A 25,239-nucleotide genomic window follows, 5' to 3' on the forward strand; every position below is an offset into this window, starting at 1 on the left:
ACCTTTGACTTTATTGTGTCATATCTGTGAATATGACCAAAAGTTCAAAATTTAACGAATAGTCAGTCCCGGAGGCGCTGTGGCTTAGTTGGTCAAAGTGCCTGTCTTGTAAACAAGAGATTCTGGGTTCAAATCCCAGCAGTACCTCCAAAAAAGCAGTGTTGGCTTCAGCTTTATTGTTTCATATTTACTAGTAGTAGTAGTAGAGGTAGGTTCGAGAACATGATGTTCCCTTAATCAACACCAGACGGCGCTTGGGTCGCTCTTATATTTGACTTCAAAATAAAAGTCCCAGTCACAGAGCCGCAGTGATTGGAAGCACAGAGGAGGAAAAACAGACAAGAGTTCTCACTCTGCCACTATATCGGGACACCAAAAGTAATGAGTAATATACTTGTTGATATTTACTTATGTTCGGAAGAATAAAAGCTCAACTGAAATACTGGCTTTCATAATACTGGTTTTTTTCACTGGTGGTTTGTAAACAACATCGTAGATTTTTGTTTTACATATATATTATTTTAGCTTGGAGGTTTATAATTGACCGTTGAAAGGTAAGTGGAGATGTTTTGTCAAACAACTCTTAAAAAGCTTTATCAAGAAAAATGTTTGACAAAATAATGTTGAATCCACTTAGAATAAAACTACAAGGTTTTTCCAGATCTTAAGAACATAATCTCATCTTCATCTGTGGATAGAGTCTGCTCAGTAGTCAACCCTGAGATATGGAGTCAGATTTATTTGTCAACCTTGTTTAACATATTTATCCCTCGTTTTATTTGCTTTGTGTGTGTTTAATTTGAGAGCCTCTGTGTTGCATGTCTTGTTAGTACATAACAATGTAGTATGAGATTCTCCTGATTGATGTTACTACTTATATTAATATTTTCACTTCTTTCATTGTTTTATGCACGCATTGTAAAGGGTCAATCTTGCATAACTTTGTAAATTGAATCTTATATTCTGTTTTTATGTTTACTTTGTGCCTCTTGGGACTACAGATGCTAAATAGCCTCTTGGCTAACTGTGGCGCATTTCCAGCAATGCTTGTATTAATGTGCACTGTCCCTTATTAAATAAACCAATAAATAAAAAAATAAATAACTAGCTTGTGTGTGTAGATGTCACAACTTGAAAATTCAGAAAGTCCATCAGAAAATGAAAACTCAACACTCTCTTGTAGATACCTGAAAGGTGTACATCTTTGACGCATGCGTGGTCAGTCAACACCCACCTCTTTGCCAACCGGAAATTCGGACTTTTTGTTTTTGAACCACAACAGAGTGATCCATCCTTCCCGATCATAGGCGATCTTTGTTCGGCTGGTATTTGCTGTCCTCCATCATCAAGCAGCCCCGACCACAGACCGACTGGATCGGGGAGCTTGAGGACTGTACGACGGCGAAAATATTGGAGAAACAAACGTGTTAAATTGCGGTTTTTTATCATGTTATTATGGTGGGACTTTTACTTGAACTACTACGAAGAAATAGCGTCGAAATGAGCTCAGCACACGCAGAGATAAATTAAAGAAAGAAGGAGAAAAGGTAAGGAAGAATCCCAAAACTTCATTCCCGATCTGAGCCCTACTTCTGGGCTCCGTCTAAACCCTGGGGCGAACACACTCCGTGTTTACGTATTTTTCGAGTTTAAACAACCTGACTTTAATACTTTACAATATGGATATTTAAAAAATGTACATGCATGAATATATTATGCTCATTACTGTGTAGTAAGGTCGTGGAAAACGTTACTGTAAACAACAGGTAGTTCGGTGAACAGATTTTTTTTGGAGTGTGTGTGTGTGTGTGTGTGTGTGTTGTGCGCCAGGAGATAGACGGACCCTTTCTGGCTGCTGTCGTGGAAAAATAAAAACTTTGATTCACTTCTGGTTGCGGCACGAAGTTTGTAATCGCAGTTTAAAACAACAAGCAAATAATGAACTTAATATTGTTGATCACGGAGACTTTTGCAGTAGTTTTGTATAGAAGTTGCTGAGTTGTTGCCACATTCCTCTGTTGGCTCACTTTGCTGCATAGTTTACATCGCTCGCCTGTAATTATAGTAAAGCCTGAACGTGTGCTACCAAGTTAGCGTCCACGTTATTGTGGTCAAAGAGGAGTGTATGCTGATTTTTAGTAATTTATTTCGTTAAAATTGTTGTTTTCTTGCACTAAAGCATAGTTTATGTTGTTAGCATCGTCTGCTAACTTTGTCTGGGAAATAACTTATAATGTTGCATGTTTTCAGGTTTTTATCACATTTAAACAAGACTTTTAAATCAACATTTGATGTTGTTGTTTTCGGTTTGGTTGTACCAGCCTGTGTGTTGTTTATGGCTCTGTTCAAGAGATAAACAAGCTTAATTAAATTGAACAGAGAAGCAGAACAAAACACAGTCAGATCAGCAGATGTGGGTTTTGTTACTTTGGCTTAGATCCACTTTAGAGACTTAAAGTTTACGTTTTATAGTTTATGTGAAACACACTTGTTGCACTCGGTGAAAAGTACCATTCAGAAAAAATGACCAATTATCTGTATTAGTTTCATGTTGCACACATTTAAGACTGAAACTAAATGTTATATTCATTATCAGGTAATCTGTGTATCGTACTTTAAATACGTTTAATCTATAAAACATCATAAAACAGTAAACAAGTGATTTGTTTTGTGCAAAAACCCAACTATATTCACTTTGTACAGCAGCAGAAGATCCCACGCAGTCTTCAAGCCTTTAAGAGGAGTTGTTATTACTGATCATGTATACAAGTCCATGAAGATGATAATAAACACATTACAATGACTAGTGAACAATATCATTGTATCAATGGATGACTGACAATATTTGTTATTTGGACCCTTAAAGGCTTCACCGGTAACTATTTCTGACCATATTAGTGTCAGGAAAACTGAAGAATTTAGTGTTTCTATAGATCATCATCATCCAAAGCAAATGTCTGTTTTACACAAACTTCACCAGTATTACTAACACAATGAACCAATGTCCAGCTCTCGTGAATGACGCTTCTTTTTTAAATACAAACCATTTATTTCTGTTTTCGTAGAAGATTCAGTTCCACTTTCTATTGATGAGGATTGATTTCTCTTCACAGCTTCAGTCTTAGCTGTGAGCTGGTAGTTGTACCTGCTAATAGTAAACATAGTTTTACTTTAACTGTTGGATAATGTGGGTCGCTTGTTGTCTTGGTCTGAATTAATCTGGCTGCTCACTCTGATGCTGAAAGGGTTAATTAAATAATCAATATGTGGATCAATCGATCAGCTCTAGTGATCATAAGTGTCTCTCTTGAAGTGTCAAGTCTGCTCTCACCTCACCCGTTACTGACTACATGTTCAAAATGTCATAATCTAAAATTCTGTTTTGAGTCTGTACAGTTCCTCTTGCGACACCATTTAACTCTTAAACTGGGTGCGATTATTGATCGTTTCCACTCAGTGTGTGTTGAAATCAAGCGCTCCCTGCTCACTGATGGATTGTCTGACCAATCGAATGCCTTTTGGCTTTAAGTTCATTGTGACTTTCACCATCTTTGTTATCCCAAGCAACATACAGGTGTCACATTGAGTCCAGCTGTATTTAAAACCCTTTTAGTTAACTTAACTTAACAAACCTTTATTCTGAGTTCACGTCTGTGGAAATAAATTTGTCTGAAAAAAGGGGAAATAAGTACTTAAAAATAAACCTATTGCATCAAGTCATCTTCCGTTAAATGACCAAAGTTCATAAATATCTTTTTTTATTTGATGTTCCTGTTTTTGCTTTTATCTTGACGTCACTGTTTAGATCAGAGGAGACATCAAACATTAAGAAAACAATATTGAAAGAAGAGAAAATAATATCTTAGATTCTGAATATGTTGGTCTCATGAATGTCTGTTTATGTATCGGGGAAGGTGTATTTATTCATCCATGTGAACAGATTTCATCTTTGCTTTTAGACTAAACGAGCAATTTACGTTACACTAAATTAGAGCAAGATTGTAACTGACACCAGTCGATAGTCGGTGTGGTGATGCACGAACATTTTAACGTCAATCAGACTCTTGTCTGGTAAATTAACTTGTGTTCTTGATATCATGGTTTTGCAGGTTAGATGGTCAGTCAGCTGTCTCATCCGCCTAAATGTCGGTCAAGTTTAACAGTTGATAAAATCTGTCTAAATTCGTTCGTGTGAATGTTGAAGCAGGCTTTGCTTTGTTGTCATCATTGTTCCTCTCCGTACTGGCTATTTAAAGAGACGGGGAACAACTTCCACACTTCATTCTATGCAAAAATATATTCCAAAGTTTATCTGAGGTTAACACGAAGCTTCAGCACAGAATGCCCTCTTTGTGTTGAGCTTCGATGGAGTAACACACACAGACTTGTGTCTTTTGATTAACACAGACCTTAAATTATCCTCAGATACATGTTTGGATGCATTTTTGTCCCCCATCACCCTAGTAAGATCTTTTTTTATGTGATAGAATATCAATGATGAGCTTAAAAAGCACTGACGATAGTTTGAGTCTTGTACCTTCAGCTCTACCATTTAAAAAGAAAGACACTCTGCACTTCTATCCCTTTGCAGTCCATTTCCTCCTCCATATTGGAGGGGGGTAGGCGTTGTTGGAAATTAAAATCTAGTATTATCCATATGCCAGACAGCTGTACATTCCTCAGCCCAGCCCAGGATCTGTGTTACCGAAATAACAGAGTGACTGACGGTGGGCGAGCTAAAGCCACAACAAAAGAGAGGGAGATAGAGCGACGTATTCCTGAAGCCAAAGACTAAATACAATCCGAGGACGCGTATTTGTTCAGCAGAGTGTTCGTCACCTCTGTCTTCTTCTTCACGTCTTTGCTGTTTGGAGTCGGAGAGACGCAGTTTACTGTCGCCTATGACGAAGAAAAGCAGAACATCTGGAGAAGCTGGCCGGTACTATGGGATGTTTAGAAATGTTTCTTGAAAAATTACTGAAGACTAATCTATTAATTGACCAATCTCCTCAGCTCTAGCACAACATTGTTATTTAGTTATATGTTGCATGGCACTAAATGCCACTGACACAATTAGACCTGTATTCTACAGGCAGCACTGACGGGACGGACAAAGGTTAAAATATGTCTCGCCACGCTTTCATTTTATGTCCACCTTCCATCTATCAGTGAGGACACAGACGCCGTGATATCTCTCCTTCACCCACTGATTGTTTATCATTCAGTGATTAGTCCGTGGTGTCGCTCAGTCTATACCGCGTGTGGTGTTTGTAGCTGCAGATCTATTCTCATAGAATGACACCACCACCACCTCTGTACTGGGACCAGACCAGTCTCCAGGAAAAGACCAGTTAATGCTGCTGGAGTCTGGCCGGGCTGCTTTTAGGAAAAATCAAATATCAGCCAGAGAAACGCTCGCCTCAGACCAGACGTGCTGCCACAGAGGGCTCGGAACGAAATACAATTGATAACGGATTAGATTTTTCCACTGAACAGTCCAGTGTCAGTGACTTTACTGGCTAATCAAATGCATTGAAAAACACTCGCCAGCTAGAAAACCGTGTAGCTTTTAGCTTGTAGCCTGTAGCATCCTGTAGCATCTTGCAGCATGTACCTTGTGGTAGCACAAGACATTGTAGCTTGTAGCTTGTAACGTGTAGCTTGGAGTGTTGACATTGTAGCTTATAGAGTAGGGTGTACCTAGTGGTTCGTTGTAGACCAAACTTTTCATATCCACACTTTCAACAGTCAAGTCTACAAACTATGTGTTGGTAAATAAAGTCACGTAGCCACTGATCGAAAATAATTTCACAGGTGGACATTTTCTGTTATCACCAAACTGTCAGTGGACAGATTATTACTGTCTAAATCAACTTTCCTGTTTGTGTTTCACATAATTTGTGACTCAATTGATATTCTTATTAAATCACATTAAATTAAAAAAAACACTGAAATCCATCAGCATGTATTTTTCCTTCACTTTCCCTCATTTGGTTTTGTTCCCTTCTTTGTTTCCTACATCTTTCACATTACTTCTTTTATTGGCTCCTCGTTAGAAGCTGAACTAGATTCACCTTAAAGAAAGTAACAGCTCACATCCAAACTATGAGTAACGATAAATATGATTATTTGAATGTGGAAAATGCCGGTTTTTACAAATGTAATGCTGCAGTTATCGTGACGGTATCTTGACGTCTTGTTTCTCGTCTCTAGTCTGTCCTTTCTACTCTGTTTCTTTCTCTGTTTTGTCCCCTTTCTTCATTCCTCTTCTCGGTCTACTTCCTCTCAGCTTTCTGTCTCCTGGGAGTGTTTCTGAGCTCGGGGATCTCTCTCTTTCCCTCGGCTCTGTTTCTATTTTTTTCCCTCCATTTCTCCTTTTCTTACCCTCCTCCACCTCTCTCTCTGTCTAGGAGTGTGTTTCCAGTCCCAGAGACTGAGGATCAGATTACTCAGGGAGTCTCGGAGGCTCTCTGGCGAGGTGGCAGTGGTGGAGGAGGAGGAGGAGGGAGGGAGGAGGTAGGGAAGGAGATCAAGTTTCACATCTCCAGCGCTCTGCTCGGTCTGCCTCGCCTCCCTCCTCCACCTCCTCCACCTCCTCCACCAGCCTGGAGACAGAGTGGCTGAGCCAGGGAGGAAAACATGCAACCCTCCTCCTCCTCTGCCATACGTCCAGCCTCTTTGCTGCAGCATAGCAGATAAATAAAGGCAGTAAAGCTGAGCACACAGAGGGACGATTCTTCACCACCATCACCCCCCTCCTCCATCCCTGCAGAGATATTTTATATCCTGCGCCGTGTGTTTTCATTCTCCTGGATGTGTGGCAAAGGTGAAATGGCTTCAGGGAGACTTTGGTTTTCTTGAGACGACCAAAAGCTTGAAGATCAAACCTGAGACTCAGAAATCAGTAAAATGTGTTTCTGGTAGTAAAACGTGAGGGGCGGCTCTCGTAGTGGTAGTTGTGAGACACTTGTGGCTTTAACAGATACGGTAGTAATCTTTATTTAATGATGTTGTGCCTTGTTTGGAGGTTTTTAACTTTATACTTTTTTTTCCTTGCAAAAGCTTTGCATCTACTTCTGTATTGATGTCGTGCTGCAGCTAGTTATCCTTTTATTTTTCAATATAGCTGCAGATTACTTTAGGGATTAATTGATTCAGCTTTTCAGAATGTGTCGTGAAGTCTAACAACCTGAACATCCAGAACTAAAGGATGTTCACTTTACAATGATTTAAACAGAGAAAACTACTCTTTCTACTGCTTCAAGGGTTTACTTGTTGAATTAAAGTATTTCAGCTCATCTGAAGTTTCTACTAGATCAATAGTCCTCTGCTGTTGTACTGCACCTTAAGAAACACGGACCGCTTTACAATTAGCACACAAAGAGTCACTCGTGACAAAATAGTTGGTTTCATTTTTGCAGTGATGCTTCCTCTTCTGTCCGGGCTTCAGCTGAAGGTCGATGCAGCCTCCGCGTTCACAATCTCCAGCTCTTAATGGTATTGATCTCTGCTTTAAACACACCCAGCCCATCCCAGTGAATAATTCAGACCCCCCTCCCCTCAGTGGTTTGACGGGTAGGACAGAAAACATTCCCCTCGTTCTGTTGGGGGGGGGGGGGGCTCCACACCCTGTGAAAATGAAAATGAGATCATTTGTGGCGATGTGTGATTTTGTGTGGTCATGTGACCGGCAGCAAACGGGACGGCATTCCTCAAGAGTTCAAAAACCTGAAGGGTTAACGGAACCACAGGAACAATGCTTTCTCTACCTTCACGTCACAAACTATGGCTTTATTATTGTTGTTGTTGTTGTTGTTGTTTACTGTAGTAAATAACTCTAGCCGTGTTTTAGCTCATGTCTCTCGTTTGGTCTCAGTGTGATGTACACTTTTGTTTCCTTTTACGTTTAACACACGTGCAGTGAAACTCTCCCAACATCTGGACACACATTGAGGTGGCAAACCTGTCAGGGTTGTTTCAGTTCCTTCAATGTGAAGATTAATTCATTTTCTCTGTAACTGAACATCTTTTTGGTTTTGGACTGTTGGTTGCACAAAACAAGATATCTGAAAACCACGACGACTGGGAAAATTGAAATGGACATTTAAAGAATATGAAGATTAATTAATCAATCAATAATGAAATCATCGTTGGTTGCTCTCCCATTTCTTTTCCTTTCTTGGTTGCCACTTTTTGACAGATCTCCTTTAAGCGTGACTTTAACTTTTGATGTTAACTAACCAGGTTTCATTGTTCATCATAAACCAAACTAATCTTTTTGGATAAGATATTTACAAATGTGGTACAAGCTCAAAACTAAGATAAAGCTTAAATAAAACCAACCTAAACCAGTCTGTGGTTCTTTAACTGTGTTTTGTGAATGCTGAAATGGACCTAGAGCATAACATGGATGCCGTTGGACGCCTTGGTTGCGTTCCGTCTTCATTCTTACGGGGATTTGCGTTTCCTTTTGTCGGTAATCCTCCGGCCTGATAGGTGCAGTGATCCCTCTGAAGTGACGGTGAACCCCGACCTCAATGCTGACCCCTCAACCCCCGTCAGCTCGCCACTAACAGAGCGGTCTCCTCCCCGTGTGGATTAGACCCGTCTTACCGACTTAACATTGATTTTCTTTATTCACAAAAGCAGATACTGTCGGCTGATGAATTGGATCATTCTCAGGGCGCTCGTGAGAGCTGGGATGAGGCTGGATGTTGGGTTTGTTATCCGAATCTACTCGCACGGTGAAATATAATACAATGGAGTTCAGCAGAGACACTTTCAGATCGGCTTACGGCTTTTTTACTTGTTGGTTCTTGAGTATTTGAGGTTAAGTTCATTTTTGTATACATGTTTGTGACAAAACAAACATGTTCTTGTTCTTGCATGAAAACGAAACGATATTAAACAATATAAACAACGACGAAGCAGCATGAAACCATTAACCAGTCGTACAATTTCCGTTCAGCTGTTTTAGAGAACAATATATTAACAATAGTCCCTCTCTAATATCTTTTTTTATATTGCTGCAGAAACACCACCTACAAACAACTATTTATTCTACATTCTACAAGATTACTTTTGAACACGTCATGAGAATGTAATAACTTATCTTCACCTGATACTCATTTTTACTCAGAGCTTGAATGCATTATAAATAAAACTTAATGCAACCTCCGTTAACGTTAGGACTGTGCTGCCCACCGGCCGCTAACAGCTAACACTAACTAGCTTTCCTCCAGCTGATGTTGTTCACATGTAGTATTATCAGGGAGAAATAATGTGCCCGTTGATGGTGAGTTTACTGCGTTCTTTAGGATTTTTAGACGCCGTTGGTCTCGTCACGTTTTCATAATTTTGGCATCGACTTGTTACCGAAATATCGTTTCTTGTGACATCCTTAGTCACTATTCTGTATTACTGATTCTGTATTTTTGTGTCATTGTCTGAAAGAAAGGAAAAGTAATAGTCAGAAGATGGTGTGTGTTATAAGTAAAGTGTGTTTTCTGAATGGTTTCTCTGAATCTACGCTCTGTACACACCCAGTTTCTGTTTGCTACCAAACATCATCAGGTTGATGAACTGCAGGAGGATGTTTTTCAGGCTTAACTGTTTTTATTTTTTATCCATGGCTGCCCTGCAGGCTGCAGCCATGAGGAAAGATCAGTCCTCCTCTCTGCCCCCCCCCCTCGTTTCTGGTCTTTAATTTCAATTAACTCACGCTGCCGGTTGACTTTGATGGCATTAGCCTCTCCTCCTCTCCTCCACACTCGTCCCTCTGCTCTCGTCTTCACTTGTTGGTTTTGCGAAAGCCGGTGGCTTTAACTGCTGTGATCAGAATCTGAACGCTTCGCTTCCACTTCCTGCCAGCGTCCACACACACTCACACACTGAAGACTCTGTATGGTCTGTTCATGAGGAAAATGTAGGCGGGCCGTCCTGTTAGCAAAGCTCAATTAAATGATTGACAGGATGGAGATCATCCTCTGACGTTTCTACAGTTTTATAAATGCACCTTTTTAAGGATGCATGCAGGTAACAAGAGGTAATACATTAAGTTTGAGCTTGAGCAGATGGATCTATGGAGACAGATGCCTCTTCCTTAACAGCAGAAAAAACATGTTTCCACTGCAGATAAACTAAACTTATGAAACTGCAGAAAATGAGTCTGTGTTTGTTCTCTGGAGCTCTGCTGTCACTGTCTGTATGTGTGTTTATGCAGCATCACAGCTGGCATTCCTGACCAGAGGAGGACTGGTTTCACAGCTTTTCTGTCACACGGTGGTTTCACACCTTCGTCTGACACGTCGCTCCGACGTTTAGGAATTAAAATTTCCCCATCAGCTGCCTCTGAGGAGTTTATGCTTCAGAACAGACGTGGAACTCTGGAAACTAGATGTCAATCAATAGAATTATATCGCGCTGCATGTGCAGGTTTGTGAAAGTCTGGAGAACTTATTTGATCATTTCTAGTTGAGAAATTAGCTCAAAAGTCGAGCAAAGCATTTGCTTTGCCGCTCACACACACGACTATAAAGTGCGTTTAATTATGAAAACATAACAATCTGGTTCCTCTCGTGCTGCAATTTCGATCACGACTGTTTTCAGCTGGTTATTTGCATAATTGAAAGATGTTAGAGTGATGTTTTAAAGCCATCAGATTATCTTTGTGTAGAGGATTAAATGTAAATTTGATAAAATGAAAGTGAGTCTGACAAAGCAGAAGGAATGCCTCGTAAAGATGAGGTCAGTGTGTCTCTGTTGTGTTCCCTCTAAAGAGCTGCTGGTTGTGCTTCAGAGTGTAAACAGTCCAGAGCCTTGTACTGCAGCTTCTACTGAGGATGAACACGCATCATCATCTGACTGCATGACAGGCTGCTGGTTCTCTACTGCGGTTCTCTACTGTCTGCTCTACTGCGGTTCTTTTCTGAATTTTGCTGCGGTTTCTTTAGAGAAAGTAGAAGATGATAAATAAATACAGTGGAGAACGCGGTAGAGAACGGAGGACGGTAGAATAATAAGTCATAATAAATACTGAATAGATTATGAGTTTGTACAAAGTCAGAATCCTGCACGTGTCTGATGTTGAAGACCCACTCCTCCCCCTGTACCACAACGTGCAAACATTATCGAAATTTCCATAAGGCCTTTTGCAATTTAAAAATGCCAACACAGATGTTGTAAACAAACATGATCTGCTGCATAAATGTTCTCCGTGCTGCTTGTCACAGTTTGAATCATTTATTAACATTTCAACCAAAATAATTTAAACATCTTAATGCTGTTTCCACTCAGCTGTTAGAATGCATCGTTGTTCACGTGAAAATATTCTGGTGCAGAGCTTCAGTCCACCTTTGTGTGTGGGAGATCTGTTTTTCCCTCCGTCTGTCTTTTTCTTGGCACCGCCTTCCCATCCATAAACGAAGTGTGTGTATATATGTGTGTGTGTGTGTGTGTGCGTGTGCGCTGGACAGAGAAGGCAGCAGCTGTTTTTTCGCCAACCTCGTGACCGCTGTCAGCCCCCGTCTTCGGACATCTATTTTCTCCTCGTCTGTTCTATAATAACTCAGCGGCTGAATCCCCACCGCTGCCGTTTTTCCCTCTCCTGAAGTGGAGCTACATACACACACACACACACACACACACACACACACACACACACACTGAAGCTGCTGGTCAACTCATCAACACAGTTTTCCACACTGTTCTTAAGTACATTTTCCAGCTGAGTGTGTTAGTTCAGGCGGCAGCAGGGTGGTGTTAGCTGAAGATAGCATTGTTATTTATTTACTATTTTTAACTACAATATCGACATCCACGTCTGTCTGTCCAGAACATCGGTCCAGCGTGTGAAATCTCCTCATCTGTCATCTAATTATGAAATCATTCATGATTCAATTATTACTTGCATTGTATTTAAATTAAATGTGTGATTTAGTCAAAATCTAAAATACATAAAGAAGGTTTTTTGTGATGGTGGTTTACATCTGCCTACATCCTGGTAGTTTTCCTGGTATCACACACATCTTAGTAACATTTTTAAGTGGTGCTATTTTTGACTTAAAATGTGTCTGTGGTGAAAGGTCATGGCTGGGTTTCAGATGTTCTGCCCCCTCGTGGTTTCTTACGTCAGGAGTTTTATTTTGTTAGTTTGTCTGACTGTGTGAGCAGCTTCCTGTTCTGTATCTCTGCTCAGAATCCGTAAACCCGCTGGTTCGTGTTTGACTCTCCTCTCAAATCTCCGGGTGTGAATATTGACTCACTCTCCTGACGTCTGCCTCCTTGACTAAATAAAGCCTCCTTTGAGGAGCTCTGTGCTGTCAAATAAAGAGGCTTCTGTGTTTGAGGGGACGAAGAGGAGGAGGAGGAGGACGATGATCCGACTGTCAGCCACACTGCTCCACTTATCTCTTTACAAACAGCAACAAACCGCTGACACACTGACATTAACAGGGATCTTTGAGCATGTTCATGTCCAGGAGGTCTCGAGGAGGGTCTGAGGAGGTTCCATTGATTCTTGGAGGGGTTGTTAGTGACGTGTATGTGTCCTTTATGGGGTCCTAGGAAGGATGCATGAGTTTTCATCAGTCCTTGGAGGTTTTAGAGAAGCTTCCATTAGTAATTGGATCCAAGGAGTCATTGAGAGGAATCAAAGAGTCGTTGGGAGGAATCAAGGTGTCATTTAGAGTCATTAACTAAACTTGGAGAAGCAGCTCGTCCTGTAAAGTCACAACAAAGTGTTTGATAATCACTGAAATATACAAACGTTTTAGTTTCATAATTCTCGTTTGTCTCTCCGACAGGTCGGTGATTGTGATGTCGGACTAAATCCGGCCGGTTTCCTCGGCTTCAAGACTACATTTCCCATGGAGCTGTGCGCTGACACACATACTGTTGTACCATGGAGCCACCAGTCAGGTATGGAAACACACACACACCAGTCAGACGGCTGTTCCAGCTCAGTCCCCTTCAGTCGGTGTGTAACGTCTGCAGGATGTTTATTGTGTTTACATAAAAAACATCACTGGGTGGCTTTACCCTGTGTCTCCAACACACACACACACACACACACACACACACACAAACATCCATACACTCTCCTTTTTTTTTTAACTTGATTAGCCAGCCCCCCCCCCCCTCCCCCCTCCTCTTTGAGGAGATTAACCCCTTGACCTTTGTGCCGAAGGCAGAGCTGGCCAATCAGGAGGCTTCCTGGCTTTTAATTACAGGCTCTGATTGAGTCATTTGCGCTGTCATCTGGTTTGATTAATAACCAAGAGAGCAGGAAGAGCGGTGATTACACGGAGCACGAAGGTTGTGTGCGCGTCTGTGATATAGGTGTAGTAATGCCTTGAAAGTGTGTGTGTGTGAAGGGTGAAGTCATACCTTCATGTGGGGAAAGTGTGTGTGTGTGTGTGTGTGTGTCTGTTTTTGGTTGGTGTGTGTTGCTCCTGGAGTGTCCACAGATTATTTTTCTGGGCGCCTGGGTCTTTGTTTCAGAGCGCTCCGATTTTCTTTTTGTGCGAATGCTCCGGGCGTTTCTAGTTGAAACTTTTCAGAAAAGTGCTGCACTTCCTCGTGACCTGCCAGCACTTTTCTGCCAGAAAAAAAAAAATGCTTCCAGAAGCATTGCGTGCAGTCGTGACAAGTCCACCTCCAACCTTCTCTCTCACTCTCGCTCGCGGCAATCGCTGTTATTGCAGTCCAAAAGATAGATGTAAATTCATGTGTTTTCATCTCACGAAATACTCTTCTTCTTCCCCGTTTGTTGCCGTTTGGCCTTTTGAAACTACATTGACAGACTTTCCAAGAATTCTTACCTTTAGCTTGATACGTTTAGTTTATTGTGTCGTGTGACAACAATGGAAACGTGTGTTGTTGTGTTGGAATAGAGCTGTCGTTCCTGAATTAGTACATTAGTAGTTTTAATCACGCATTATAAGCTGCTTCGTGCTCGTGTTTGTTAGTTAAAAATATCTATTTTATATTGTTGCAAAAACATCTACAACTGTATTTATTCAAGTTTCTCATCAAAAACTCAGATTTCCTTTGAACACATCATGATAAGTTGTAATATACCTTCGCACCAATACTCATCTTTAGTTTTTAGGACATCAAACGCACCCTAATGTTCATCCTCCGCTGACGTTACGGTAGCTGTTAGCTCTGTGATAATCAGGACCGTGCTACGGACTGACACACAGAGTTTACTTCCTTCGGGCAAGCAGGCTAACGTTACTGTCGAGCCCTGGGAAGGAATTGTTAAATACATTTTAAAGTTTCTTGGGAAGTTGTTTGTTTTCATCATGAGTTATTTAGAAGGACTGTGACTGTGTGTTTAAAACAAGGCAGCAATGCTGCCTTTTGTTTCAGGACGAGGTGACTCAAGCGTCTGAATCTCAGCTCGCTGTCAGACCTTCAAACAGAGCCGGCCAGTCTGCAGCACAAAATCACTCCCATATGTCCCTCAGCACACACACATATACACACATATACACACACACACACACACACACACACACATACCGCCCTGCACGCTTCGCCCACACACTGCAGCCTGGCTCGGATCAGGTCGGCCTGGCTCGGCTTACAGTTTGTCCTGGCATATTGACGAAGGTTAGACGACGTTCAGGTTTTAGGTACGGATGATTTCAGGCTGAATCCACAGAAAATACAAAAAGTCGGATCGTATTTCAAAGTAAATCCTGCTGTAAAAATTAGCATGGCAATGTAATTGTAGATCAATAGACTATCAATTGCTTCTTTTATGATGCTTATACTGTTTTAGATGTTTAGTTGAAGCTGTCATAAAGACGTTTAAATAATATAAATGAAATGTTTTAGCGTTGAGCTCATAGTTAGTGATGTTGTACTGGACTGTATTATATTCAGGTATGTGAAGAGAGAGGACAAAACATTTAAAACACCTGAATATACAAATATAATTGACTATATCATTTCATTTACATATTTATTATACATTTATCAACAGTTCTGACGAGTGAAGCCAACGCTGAAGTGTCTTAAACTTACTTAACCCGACTTCTTACCTGATTTATTACCTCAGTAAACATCGTGAACATGAGCTTATGGGCTAAATTGCTAGTTTCAAGTCTTCTTCACGACATGCGTGATGTTCAATGAGGGTAAAATAGGCCATGAAGCGGAGGCCTTGTAATTGACAGGTCTCTACGTCACTCCTCCGCTGCCCAAATATGGTATCTTCCGTTCACTGGTTGCAAAAAAACCAGAGGCTTCAAAACGACTTCTTACAGTCCATGGTTGTGGCAGAGTTGTTGTATTGTACAGGTGCCCTCAATGAAGTGGCCACCGAGTGTATATTGTGATACTGTGTGAGGTCCGGTGTATCTTTACTGCCTCCCCAGTGGTCTGCAGTGTTTGGATTCTGCTGGTTATCTGAAAATCTGCAGTCGGGCTCATAAATTCCTTCCGACACTCCTCAGACTGAGTCACTGTGGTGAGCTTACAGTCACAGCTTCACTCTTATCATTTGTTTTAAGATTTTAAAATGAGCAGTATCTGAGGTGAATGCGTCCTGAATGTGGCTTCTGACTAAAGCCGGGATTATCAGATATTTTAACTTGCTTTGATTTTCAATGCGCATGCAGCAACAGCCTCAAGTAGCCGGAAAACACACGGGTTACCACACGTATCAAGGGAGAGATGTGTAAAACAAAGTAAACAATACAAATGATTTAAAGAGCATTTGATTCTATGCCAAGCTGTTTGATCCAATGTCACGTTTACCGTGTTCATTATAAGCAGTTTACACTGCAAGTACCTTAATTTAGCACCTTTCAAAACAAAGTTACAAAGTGCCTTGTGAATAATATCCAATAATAAGAGTAAATCCTGAAAAGACAGGATATATATATATAAAAAAGATAACATAATTTAAACAATTGCGATTTTAGAGATTAATAAGAGGATACTGAGGTTGTGATCTAAACACACACACATGGACATTTGGAGGTTGAACCCCAGAACGTAAACTGATTTCTGATCCTGTTTATCTTTCACTTTATGTATTTCTGCTTTGTACTTTATTTACTTGATTCCTGTTTTTCTGTGTCTTTGTAGACTTTGCCATTTTGTGTTCACCCCTAACTTTCTATTTCTGATTATACATCGGTACATATATTTTATTTTTTAGCTTCTTCTTTAAACAAAAACTCACTCACTCACACACACACACACACACACACACACACACACACACACACACACACACACACACACACAGGACCACCTATACCGGTGGGTTGTCCGTGCTCGGCTCTGTGGCCTGGCTGTAGTTTCCAATGTGACACGGTGGATGAAACCATCCGGCCTCCCTTCACGGAGTCCGGTCTCGGACCAGACCACCCACCCACACACACCCACACACACCCACAGCCAATATTCTGTCTGCTATAATTAGTTATATTTTAGTTTTATGTTAGTTTTTTTTTGTGTCTCTGGGGAAAGCTGTCTGAGTTCCAGTCGTCTGTCCAGTTTCCATTCCTTCATACTGAGATCAAACCAGTGAGGCCCGCTGGCAGAAAATGGCCTTCCAAAAACACCAGAAAATAAGTTCTTAACATCGGAGTCTGATTGGCTCCGAATGCTGCTGACCTCAGACAGAAAAAAATGATTGACAGGCACATGAGGGTGAGGAGGGCGGGGCCTAACGTTAAACTTCCTGTCTCTGAGAGAGAGGTCACACTCGGTCCACAGTGAGGACGCTATCAGTGCTGTGACTTGCTTCAGTGTGTGCTGTTGGGGTGTGTTTTACATTACCTGTGTTGCTTAATGGCTCGTTGACGTAGTCATGTTGTTAAATAGAGTGATGCACGGTAATGAGTCCAAAAACACACTAATGTGTTACAATTTGTGCACTTCTGGTTCCCTTGTCTTGAAGTAGATTGGTTCTTTGATTGTATTTTTGGTTAGATGCCTTAAATGAGGTCTGTGGTTGAATACAAGTTTGTAATCTTTTAATCAATTATCAGATGCGGGCCCGTTTGTATAATAGTTGATTGAAAGTGATGCAAAGGAGACATTGATGACCCAGAGGGGAAATTTGGCATTTTCGGGGGATTGACGTGTGGGCGTTTTGTTTAGAAAATACATCTTTTTTTTTTTTTTTTTTTTTTTTTTTTGTTTGTTTACCTCCCTTGAAACTATTCCACCGATGCTATTGGGAGCTTGGTTCTGTCTTATGTGAGCTAACTGGTTTAACTGGGGAAGACTGTGTTGTATTGGGAACCTCCCCATCCTCTGGTGTCCGCGCACTCATCAGTGTGATTTATGATCATAACGTTGGTTTTTATGATGTTGAGTATGTTTGCTTTAAGACTCTTCTGTGGCGGGACAAAGGCGACGCTGTGCCGGTGATGGATCGACCTGTTTTCTATGGCGATTAGAGTGATTAAAGTCACCTTTAGGGAACCATGTTGTGCTGGTTTATTACTTAATGACTCTGTGGCCGAGCTCAATGTCTGTCTGTCTCAATTGTGTCGACGAATCGCCTCAGCCCTATTCCTGACGCTCACTCTAAAAGCCTGCAAGGGACGAGGAATGAGAAATGATTTTCTTATCCAAATATGAGTTGTCTTTGTCTTTTTACCTTTTTAAATATATATTCAAATTTAGAATAACTGGTGACGGCCCTCATTGGCACACGCTCCCATCTCGATATGTTATCTGTGTCTGAAGAGATCGAGCATGTTTACTATGAACTACTGGACCCTTAATGGAAGCGGCAGCAGTTCATTACCCTTAATGCCAAAGTTAAAGCCAAGATCCTTTTTCATTTTATAAACGTCGTCCTAAAGCCATGCATTCAAATGAATTGATAAAATCGATATATCGCCCAGCTCTCCTTCAAATGGACCATAAACCTGTATTGCCCCCGAGGATGCTGGGTAATTTGTGTTGCTCCAACATGATAAATGAAGAGGGAGGAATGTGAGGAAGCAAATGTTTCCAGTTTGTAGCTAAAGCTGCTCAGCAGATAATGAAGTTAGGCTTCTCTGCTGCCCACTCTCTGAGCGGCACACTCTCCCTCCTCGTATTCATTTGTGTTTCTGAGACGAACGAGACTCAAACACTGACGGGTTCAATTCCCTCTGAGACAAAGACTAAAAGCCAAAACCTGTGTGGTGCTACTCGCTCTTTTAGGAGCCTAACGGCTGCATATCTAGTAGTCGTCCACTTCGAAATCATACACATTCATCATTCATCTTTAAATTTAGCTTTAAAATGAAGATAATCTGCATTATATAGGTCTATTTAACCCACAACCCAGACAAGTTTCTTGCTTCATCAATCTAATAGATGAAGCAAGAAACTTGTCTGGGTTGTGGGTTTAATTCCCGCTGTACCTAAAAGCCAGAGAAGTAAACATCGTGTCATTAACCACATTAACTCCGTGGTGGTAGAAGAAGAGAATCCTAGGTTAATTTGTGGAATTACTGAAGGATGGTGATGATGAAGATGAAGATGCAGGGAGGAAGAGGCTCTGGGTGGTTCTGGGTATTCTTATGCTAATCCATCGCCGGGGATGAGGAGCAGAGCAGCCAAGCAAACAATGGCGGTGGAGCCAGAAAGTCTGGCCTGCAGTCTCCCAGGCCCCGAAAGGCATGTCGGGCAACAGGGAGGCTGCTGCTGCTGCAGCACCCAGAGGCCCGCCTGCAAGGAGGGGGCCCCGGAGGGGACGGGGAACGGGGCCGAGATGGAGGGAGAGAGAGAGAGAGCGAGAGAGAAGAGGAGGAGAAATGAGAAGCAGCAGGAAGAGAAGAGGGGGAGGGAAATGGGAAAGGGAAAGCAACAAATGGAAATGGAGACTGGGGGAAGAAAGGGGTAAGATGAAGGAAAAGAGAAGGAAAGAAGAGGAAGGGAGGACGTAGGAGACATAAATGAAGAGGGGAAAGAGTCAACAAAAAGAGAGGAAACGGGTAAATAAGATACTGGAATGTAAGGTAATAAACACAAAATATATCAGTAAAAGGGAAGAATAAAAAACTCATTCTTTGAGTCATAACTTTAGTTTGATTCTTTATTAATTCCGAAATAGTTTGTCAACGCAGCTGTTTTATTAGCTCTGGAAACTGATGAAAATCTGCATAATAACAATGTTATTGTTAAAGTACATTACAATGCTCCTTTTATTAAAACTATTTCATTTAGAAATGTGCCTTAAGTCCCTTTGACATTAACCTTTCACTATTTTCTAACATTTTACAGACGAATCAATTAATAAATAGATACAAATCGTATTAATTGGTCTGATAAGACGCTGGGGATGAAACTAATGCATAAAAACAAACACGTCTCAGTCCGTCCCGTCACCCCGCTGAGCTCCATCCCAGCTGTCCCGTTAATAATCTCTACCTCAGCGATCCCGATCTCCCTCATTACTGCATTTATTTGTAGAGCTCAGGAGCTGTCGGTCTCCGCCGGTCCTCCAATCGGGCCTCTCGTGTCGTTTATTTAGTCTGCCGCCATTCTCCCAGAGCAGGAAGTGGAGACGCATTAAGGCTTGATTATTGATGTCTGGCCCCTCGCGCCTCAGTCCGTCCAGGAGGGACAAGGAGGTGGGGGGGTACGAGAGATGGATTATTAATGCCCCTCTACCAAAGGTCTAGTGTCATTTTCCAGTATTTTAACAGCTCGATGAGGTAAAGTTAATAAATCGCGTGTGAACGCGAGGAGCTGGAACTGCTTCAGAGCTGCAGCGCTTTCCAAAACAAGCTGTCCAACATTTTGGTATCGTAAAACCTTTCACCCAACGAACGCACAGACCTTCCAAAAGTTAGTATTGTGTTGAAGCAAGTGTCAAAGTAACTAAGGCATTATGTTAAATGTCTTATTTTGTCCTCGAACCAAAATATATTGAATTTAAAATGATATACAGCAGAGAAAAGTATCAAATACTCAAGTTTGAGAAACTGGAACCAGTGAACGATTCAACTCTTTGCTTGTTAAATGGCTGATTAATCAATTATCAACAAATTCTGTCAATCAACTAATTGATTAATTGACTAATCATTTTACTGACCCTGGTAATAATAGAACTACTCGCAGTATAACTCTGTGTATTCATACAGTCTGCTGCAGTAGCCACCGCTCATGGCAGTGTAATATCACTTTACATAATAGTTTTATTGCCAGCTACCTCTCCAGCCAAATGAAAAGTTATTATACCCAGAAGCTTTTAAAGAGCTCTCTTTCTTCTACGACTCTTAACCCGCTGCTTGGGTTTCTGTCCCAGCAGATTTCCCAGCATCCCCAGGGCAGTGTGACCTCAAATTCCTTCCCCCGAGGGGGGGGAACTGGCTACGGCTCAGTGGTTCCCTATACGGGTGTTTTATTCTGTACAGGTGGGACCGCTAACAATGACTCCTTTCATTCCCGTCCTCCAAGACTCTGATGTCACGTCCAGGTAGCCAGAGCAGCTACGCTACATTAACCTCCTGTTAGCTGAGGAGGAGGGAGACGTGACAGACAAGGACAGACCAGGGACAGGACAGGACAGGACAGGACAGACCAGACCAGGACAGACCAAGAACAGGACAGGACAGAGCAGGTTTATAGCAAACATTGCATTCGTATGGAGCTCCTTCAGTTATTTGTACATCCACTAGGACCTTCATTTGTATCAAACCTTTATATATAAATACACACATAAATACAGTACTTTAGTAAATGTTACTTTCTACAAATACTATTCTTAGAAATATAATAAGGTAACCTCAACACTCATGATAGCTGATTATTTGAAAATCTGCATGTCAACATCTTAACGTTGTGCATTTAATAATCGATATCCGGAGAACATGAGTCGGCAGAAACGTGACACTGGCATCGGCATTTATTTAGTAAATCTCTGCATCGCTCTCTGTCAGCTTCTGCTGCTGAGGGAAGGAGTTTGTTGTTTGACCGAGAAACAGACAAAGGATTAGAGACAAGTTTGAACAAGAGGAGGAGGAGGAGGAGGAGGAGGAGGAGGAGGAGGAGGAGGAGGAAGAAGAAGAAGAAGAGTGAAAGTTTCCTGACACCTTGAGGGTTTAGAGTTTGTAGACTCTTGCATTTCCTCTCTTAAATGTACATTTCAATTTGACTGATGTAATCATTTGTTGTATCTCAGCCTCCGTGTGTGTGTGTGTGTGTGTGTGTGTGTGTGTGTGTGTGTGTGTGTGTGTGTGTGTGTACTGTGTGCAGTGTATGCAACCACTTTACCTTGTGTTTTTAAAGGGAAGTGTGTGTGTTAGCTGATTTAGGAAAAGGTGGATGTGGAGAACAGAGGAGGGGGTTGCATGGAGTGGAAGCAGCTTCCTGTCTTCCTGAACCTGCCTTGTCTTGCCCTCCTTCTCTCTGAATATCTGAATGTATGTCTTTGTGTGTGTGTGTGTGTGTGTGTGTGTGTGTGTGTGTGTGTGTGTGTGTGTGTGTGTGTGTGTGTGTTATCTCACCATCGTCTTCCTCCTGCTGGTACTGCTGCTGTTGTTGTTGTCTGCTCTCTAAATGGAGCAAAGAGACACACATAAACTAAAGGTTTTGTTGTGGCAGCGAGGTGCAAATTCTTCCACTTTCCTGTTATCGACACAGTGACGCCGACACACAGATAAAAACCCATTCGGTGTTGCATACAGTATCTCAATACACACTCCTTCAGTTACTGCACACACACACACACACACACACACACAAAAAGTCCTCCTTTTCTCTCATGCACATTACTTATCTGTACTCGTGGGTTTGAAAATGTCATAATATCTGTTTGGGGTCGCTCCCCAACATGACTGAAAGATTATAAATGCCACAGGGAGATGGAACTGGAAAAGTCCAAATAAATATATCACTCTCCAGTGTTTTGCCTTCCAGGATCATAAAACCCTCTTTTATTATACAAAAACGTGGGTCCTGAGAGTTTGACGTCTTTGTTAAATACAGCTTTTACTGTCGAGCAATATCATGTTATCAGACTGCTTGCTGGTGAAAAGAGGTGGCTGGAGACACCATGTTGTGCCTTGATTCAGACTGTCCTCACAATGCAGAAATGTCCTCACTACGATGGTTTAAAGCTGAAGGTGGTCCTCACAAAGAGGGCAATACAAGCCCACACATACATCCACTCGTTTCCCTATCTTGCCTCTCATTCCACACACACACACTTTTCCTGTCTCACATCCCACTACGCTGACCCCTCATTCACTTGCCATAATACACACATGCACACGCTTACTCATATACACCCGTCAGGGTGTGTGTGTGTGTGTGTGTGTGTGTGTGTGGGTGTCTTTGTCTTTGTCTTTGTCTTTGTTCTCGGTCTCCTCAGCCAGAGATGTGTGAAAAGTGGGTCGCAGGTCGGGCCTCTTTGTCCCCCCCGGGCAAATGCAAAGTGACGGACACCGGCCACGCATCACCACTAATTCACTCTCTCTCTCTCACACACACTCACACACACACACACACACACACCCCTCCATCCCTTTCGGCACCCACTAATTGCGACATGCCTTTACAAGCGCTGCGCAGGGCCAGCGCCTGTAATTTGCAGAACATCCCTGGACAAATGATTTGGTAGTTAGTTGGACCGTCGGAGGCCAGCGCCGGGCCGGCTGGGGTCACCGGGTCATGGCTCACTGGGGGGGGTGTAGAGGGAGAGAAAAGGAGCCCAACTAAACCAAACCACCTGTTAGAAGTTTAAAAACCAAGTCTTACTCTGTTCTCACAGACTTTATCAGCTGATGTTTAAATCAACCTAATTGTGTATCTTCTCCTTCTTCAGGGTTTTGGACCCAAAGAGCCAGTGAGACAGAAGAAGACCTGATATTGTGATATCACCCTCCCCGTCATCTCCCCCCTTTTTGCATCACTCCTGCCTCTTTTCCTGCGGATCCTCATCTTCTCTGAGGCCTCTTCGGGCCCCCCCACCTCCCTTGACTCCTGTTGTGGATTATTAAAAACTTTTATCAAGACTCTTTGAGTATCAGCGGACCAGAAAGCTCCTGACCACAGAGCCCGGCCCGGTCTGGGCCCAGTTCCGGTCCGGTCTCAGTCCGGTCTCTGCTGCAGGATGGCAGGTCTACCGCTCTGTTTGGCTGTGATGGCCGCCGCTCTGCTGCTGACCCTCGGAGCCGACGGTAAGACATTCAACATCCACTTCACTGCTCGGCTTTTTCAATCATTTATATGGAGATTATATCAAACTCCATCTTTGAAATACCTTAAAATCATCATCCGCAGACATGAGAGACATACTTCTCTAACGTTACGCTGCAAAACATACAAGCTCAACCATTTCATGAATTACAACATCCCCTCTGATCTATCCTTGCTTTTCAGTCATCGACTTTAAATGCACCGAGGGAGTTTCGTGAGTAGAGTTACTCATTAACCCTTCGGTTTGTTTTCAGTGAGATAAGCAGTACATTAACATTAAAAGTCATTATGCCCCCCCTCCCTGTGCACACAGCTCTGTATCAGAGGACTTTTGTTAAAGCTGTGATTAAGTGTCAATTGGCTGATAATGGAGGGACTTTTAGAAACGATAGAGAATCCTCTAAAACTAAAACAGATCCTGACGGGAACATTTTCACTCCTTTACCTTTCTGAAGTAACTACATGATCATGTGTTTGGGAAGCTTGTGCAACCAACTAGTTGATTTAGTGTTTTCTAAAATGGTGTTTGGTAAGAGGAAGTCTTTTTGAGTAAAATAGCAAGCTTAAAACTGCAGTATTTAATGCATTAAAAGAAAGGTGTTCGTGTAGCACCCAAGAGCTAAAAACAAATAGCTTTTTCCAACCCGCATTAGTTTTTCCTTATGTGAAACAAAGGGGGGATAACTGGTTTTAAAGCTCAGTTTTTGGGGCTAAAACAGGAATATAGATATGCTTTTTGTTCAGATTTCGTCAGCACTGAGTGGATGTGTCCATAGTCACAAAAACGGCCGCTCTGAACATGTGAAAGGTCACCTTCTGCCCTGCAAACACAGCGAGCCGGCTGATAAGAGCAGGGCGGTGCTCTGCACAGTGTTACGGACTGTGATTGACAATCTGTGGAGGAAAAGGAGAGACCGCTTCTGTCGTCTTATCAGACTATCAGACTATTTCTCCTCTTGTTTATTCACGTTTCCAGACTCAAATGTCTGCCCTCGAAAGTCCTTCGCACTGGCTTTAAATTTCCAGTGCTGGTCTGAATGTGGCAATAGACGCCCGCCCCCCCCCCCCCCCCCCTCTCTCTCTCCCGTCCTGCAGGAAGCTGTTGAGCTGATTGCTGCCGCTCTGGTTTCCTCTCTGCACATTAACTGCTTCCTCTATGGCGCTGTACGAGCTGTCAGCGGCGCTAAATGCTCCAAACAGCCATTGTTCTCCGGAAATATCCTTCAGTCCCTCTGGAGACGCTTTGAAACACTGTTTATTTCCTCTCACTGGATCTTTTCTGACACTGACATCGAGAGTTGCGGCTGATTTCACGCTTCAACTGTGTTTCTCGAACCAGATTTTTATAAAAAAAAATTCTTATAGAGGCCTTCAAAATAAGAGCATGACATAAGTAAGAATGCTTCAACTCCTGATGTCCAAGTTTCTGATGAATAAACTTAGATAATTAGCTGAAATACCCTGAAATGCCTTTGCATACGTGGCTGTACCTGTACAGCTACTCTCAGGTGATAGAGGTGACATGACTGGTGCAGGGTGTTGTATCAGGAATGGATCACGTTCTCTGATCATCAGCTGTGCGTCGTCCTCTCCGGTCGACCTGCAGAAGTGATGACGGCTCGTAACGAGAGAGAACCCGTCTCTCCTCTGCGTCCCGGTCCTCCTTCAGACTGTAGACAGAAAGAAGTCTGTGAGGATATTCAGGATGTTTATTTGCTATCGCCAGGTTCCTCCCGAAATACTTTCCACTTTTTTTCCAGTTATTTTACAACAAGTCTCCACATGTCAAGTATGTCATCAAACTATCAAATCGCTGACATTTTGGCAGGATGAGCTTCACACAGCTTCACCCTCTCAGCCTCAGAGGCAGTTTGTCCCCGTTTCTCTTTCTCGTCTCGTACACTTGCTCTTCCTCCTCCTCTCCTCCTCCTCTGTGTCCAAGGTCAGAGGAGGAGGAGGAGGCGGTGGGAGGAGACACCGATCATCCTCTCGGGGTTTCAGTGTGTTCGACAGCTGAGCTGTCCTCTCTTTCCTCTGTCCTCTCTTTTCTTTCCTCTGTCCTCTCTGTCC

General features: G+C 42.3%; 1 protein-coding gene and 1 non-coding gene across 2 annotated transcripts in view; both read left to right on the plus strand.

The window, feature by feature from the left end:
* The first annotated feature begins 73 nt into the window (after nt 1-73).
* Nucleotides 74-147, plus strand: trnat-ugu (transfer RNA threonine (anticodon UGU)). The gene has a single exon. It is a non-coding gene; the product is annotated as a tRNA-Thr (tRNA).
* A 1,185-nt stretch (nt 148-1,332) lies between these two features.
* Nucleotides 1,333-25,239, plus strand: part of LOC116397885 (bone morphogenetic protein receptor type-1A) — a 33,107-nt gene continuing 9,200 nt past the window's right edge. The window contains exons 1-3 of the mRNA XM_031873789.1: nt 1,333-1,547; nt 12,804-12,918; nt 22,796-23,150. Of these exons, the coding sequence (XP_031729649.1) occupies nt 23,084-23,150 (67 nt within the window). The 5' untranslated portion in view covers nt 1,333-1,547; nt 12,804-12,918; nt 22,796-23,083. The remainder of the gene's footprint in view (nt 1,548-12,803; nt 12,919-22,795; nt 23,151-25,239) is intronic.

The sequence above is a fragment of the Anarrhichthys ocellatus genome, unplaced genomic scaffold (assembly GCF_004355925.1).
Source record: "Anarrhichthys ocellatus isolate YVR2014 unplaced genomic scaffold, GSC_Weel_1.0 scaffold3, whole genome shotgun sequence".
Lineage (NCBI taxonomy): Eukaryota > Metazoa > Chordata > Actinopteri > Perciformes > Anarhichadidae > Anarrhichthys > Anarrhichthys ocellatus.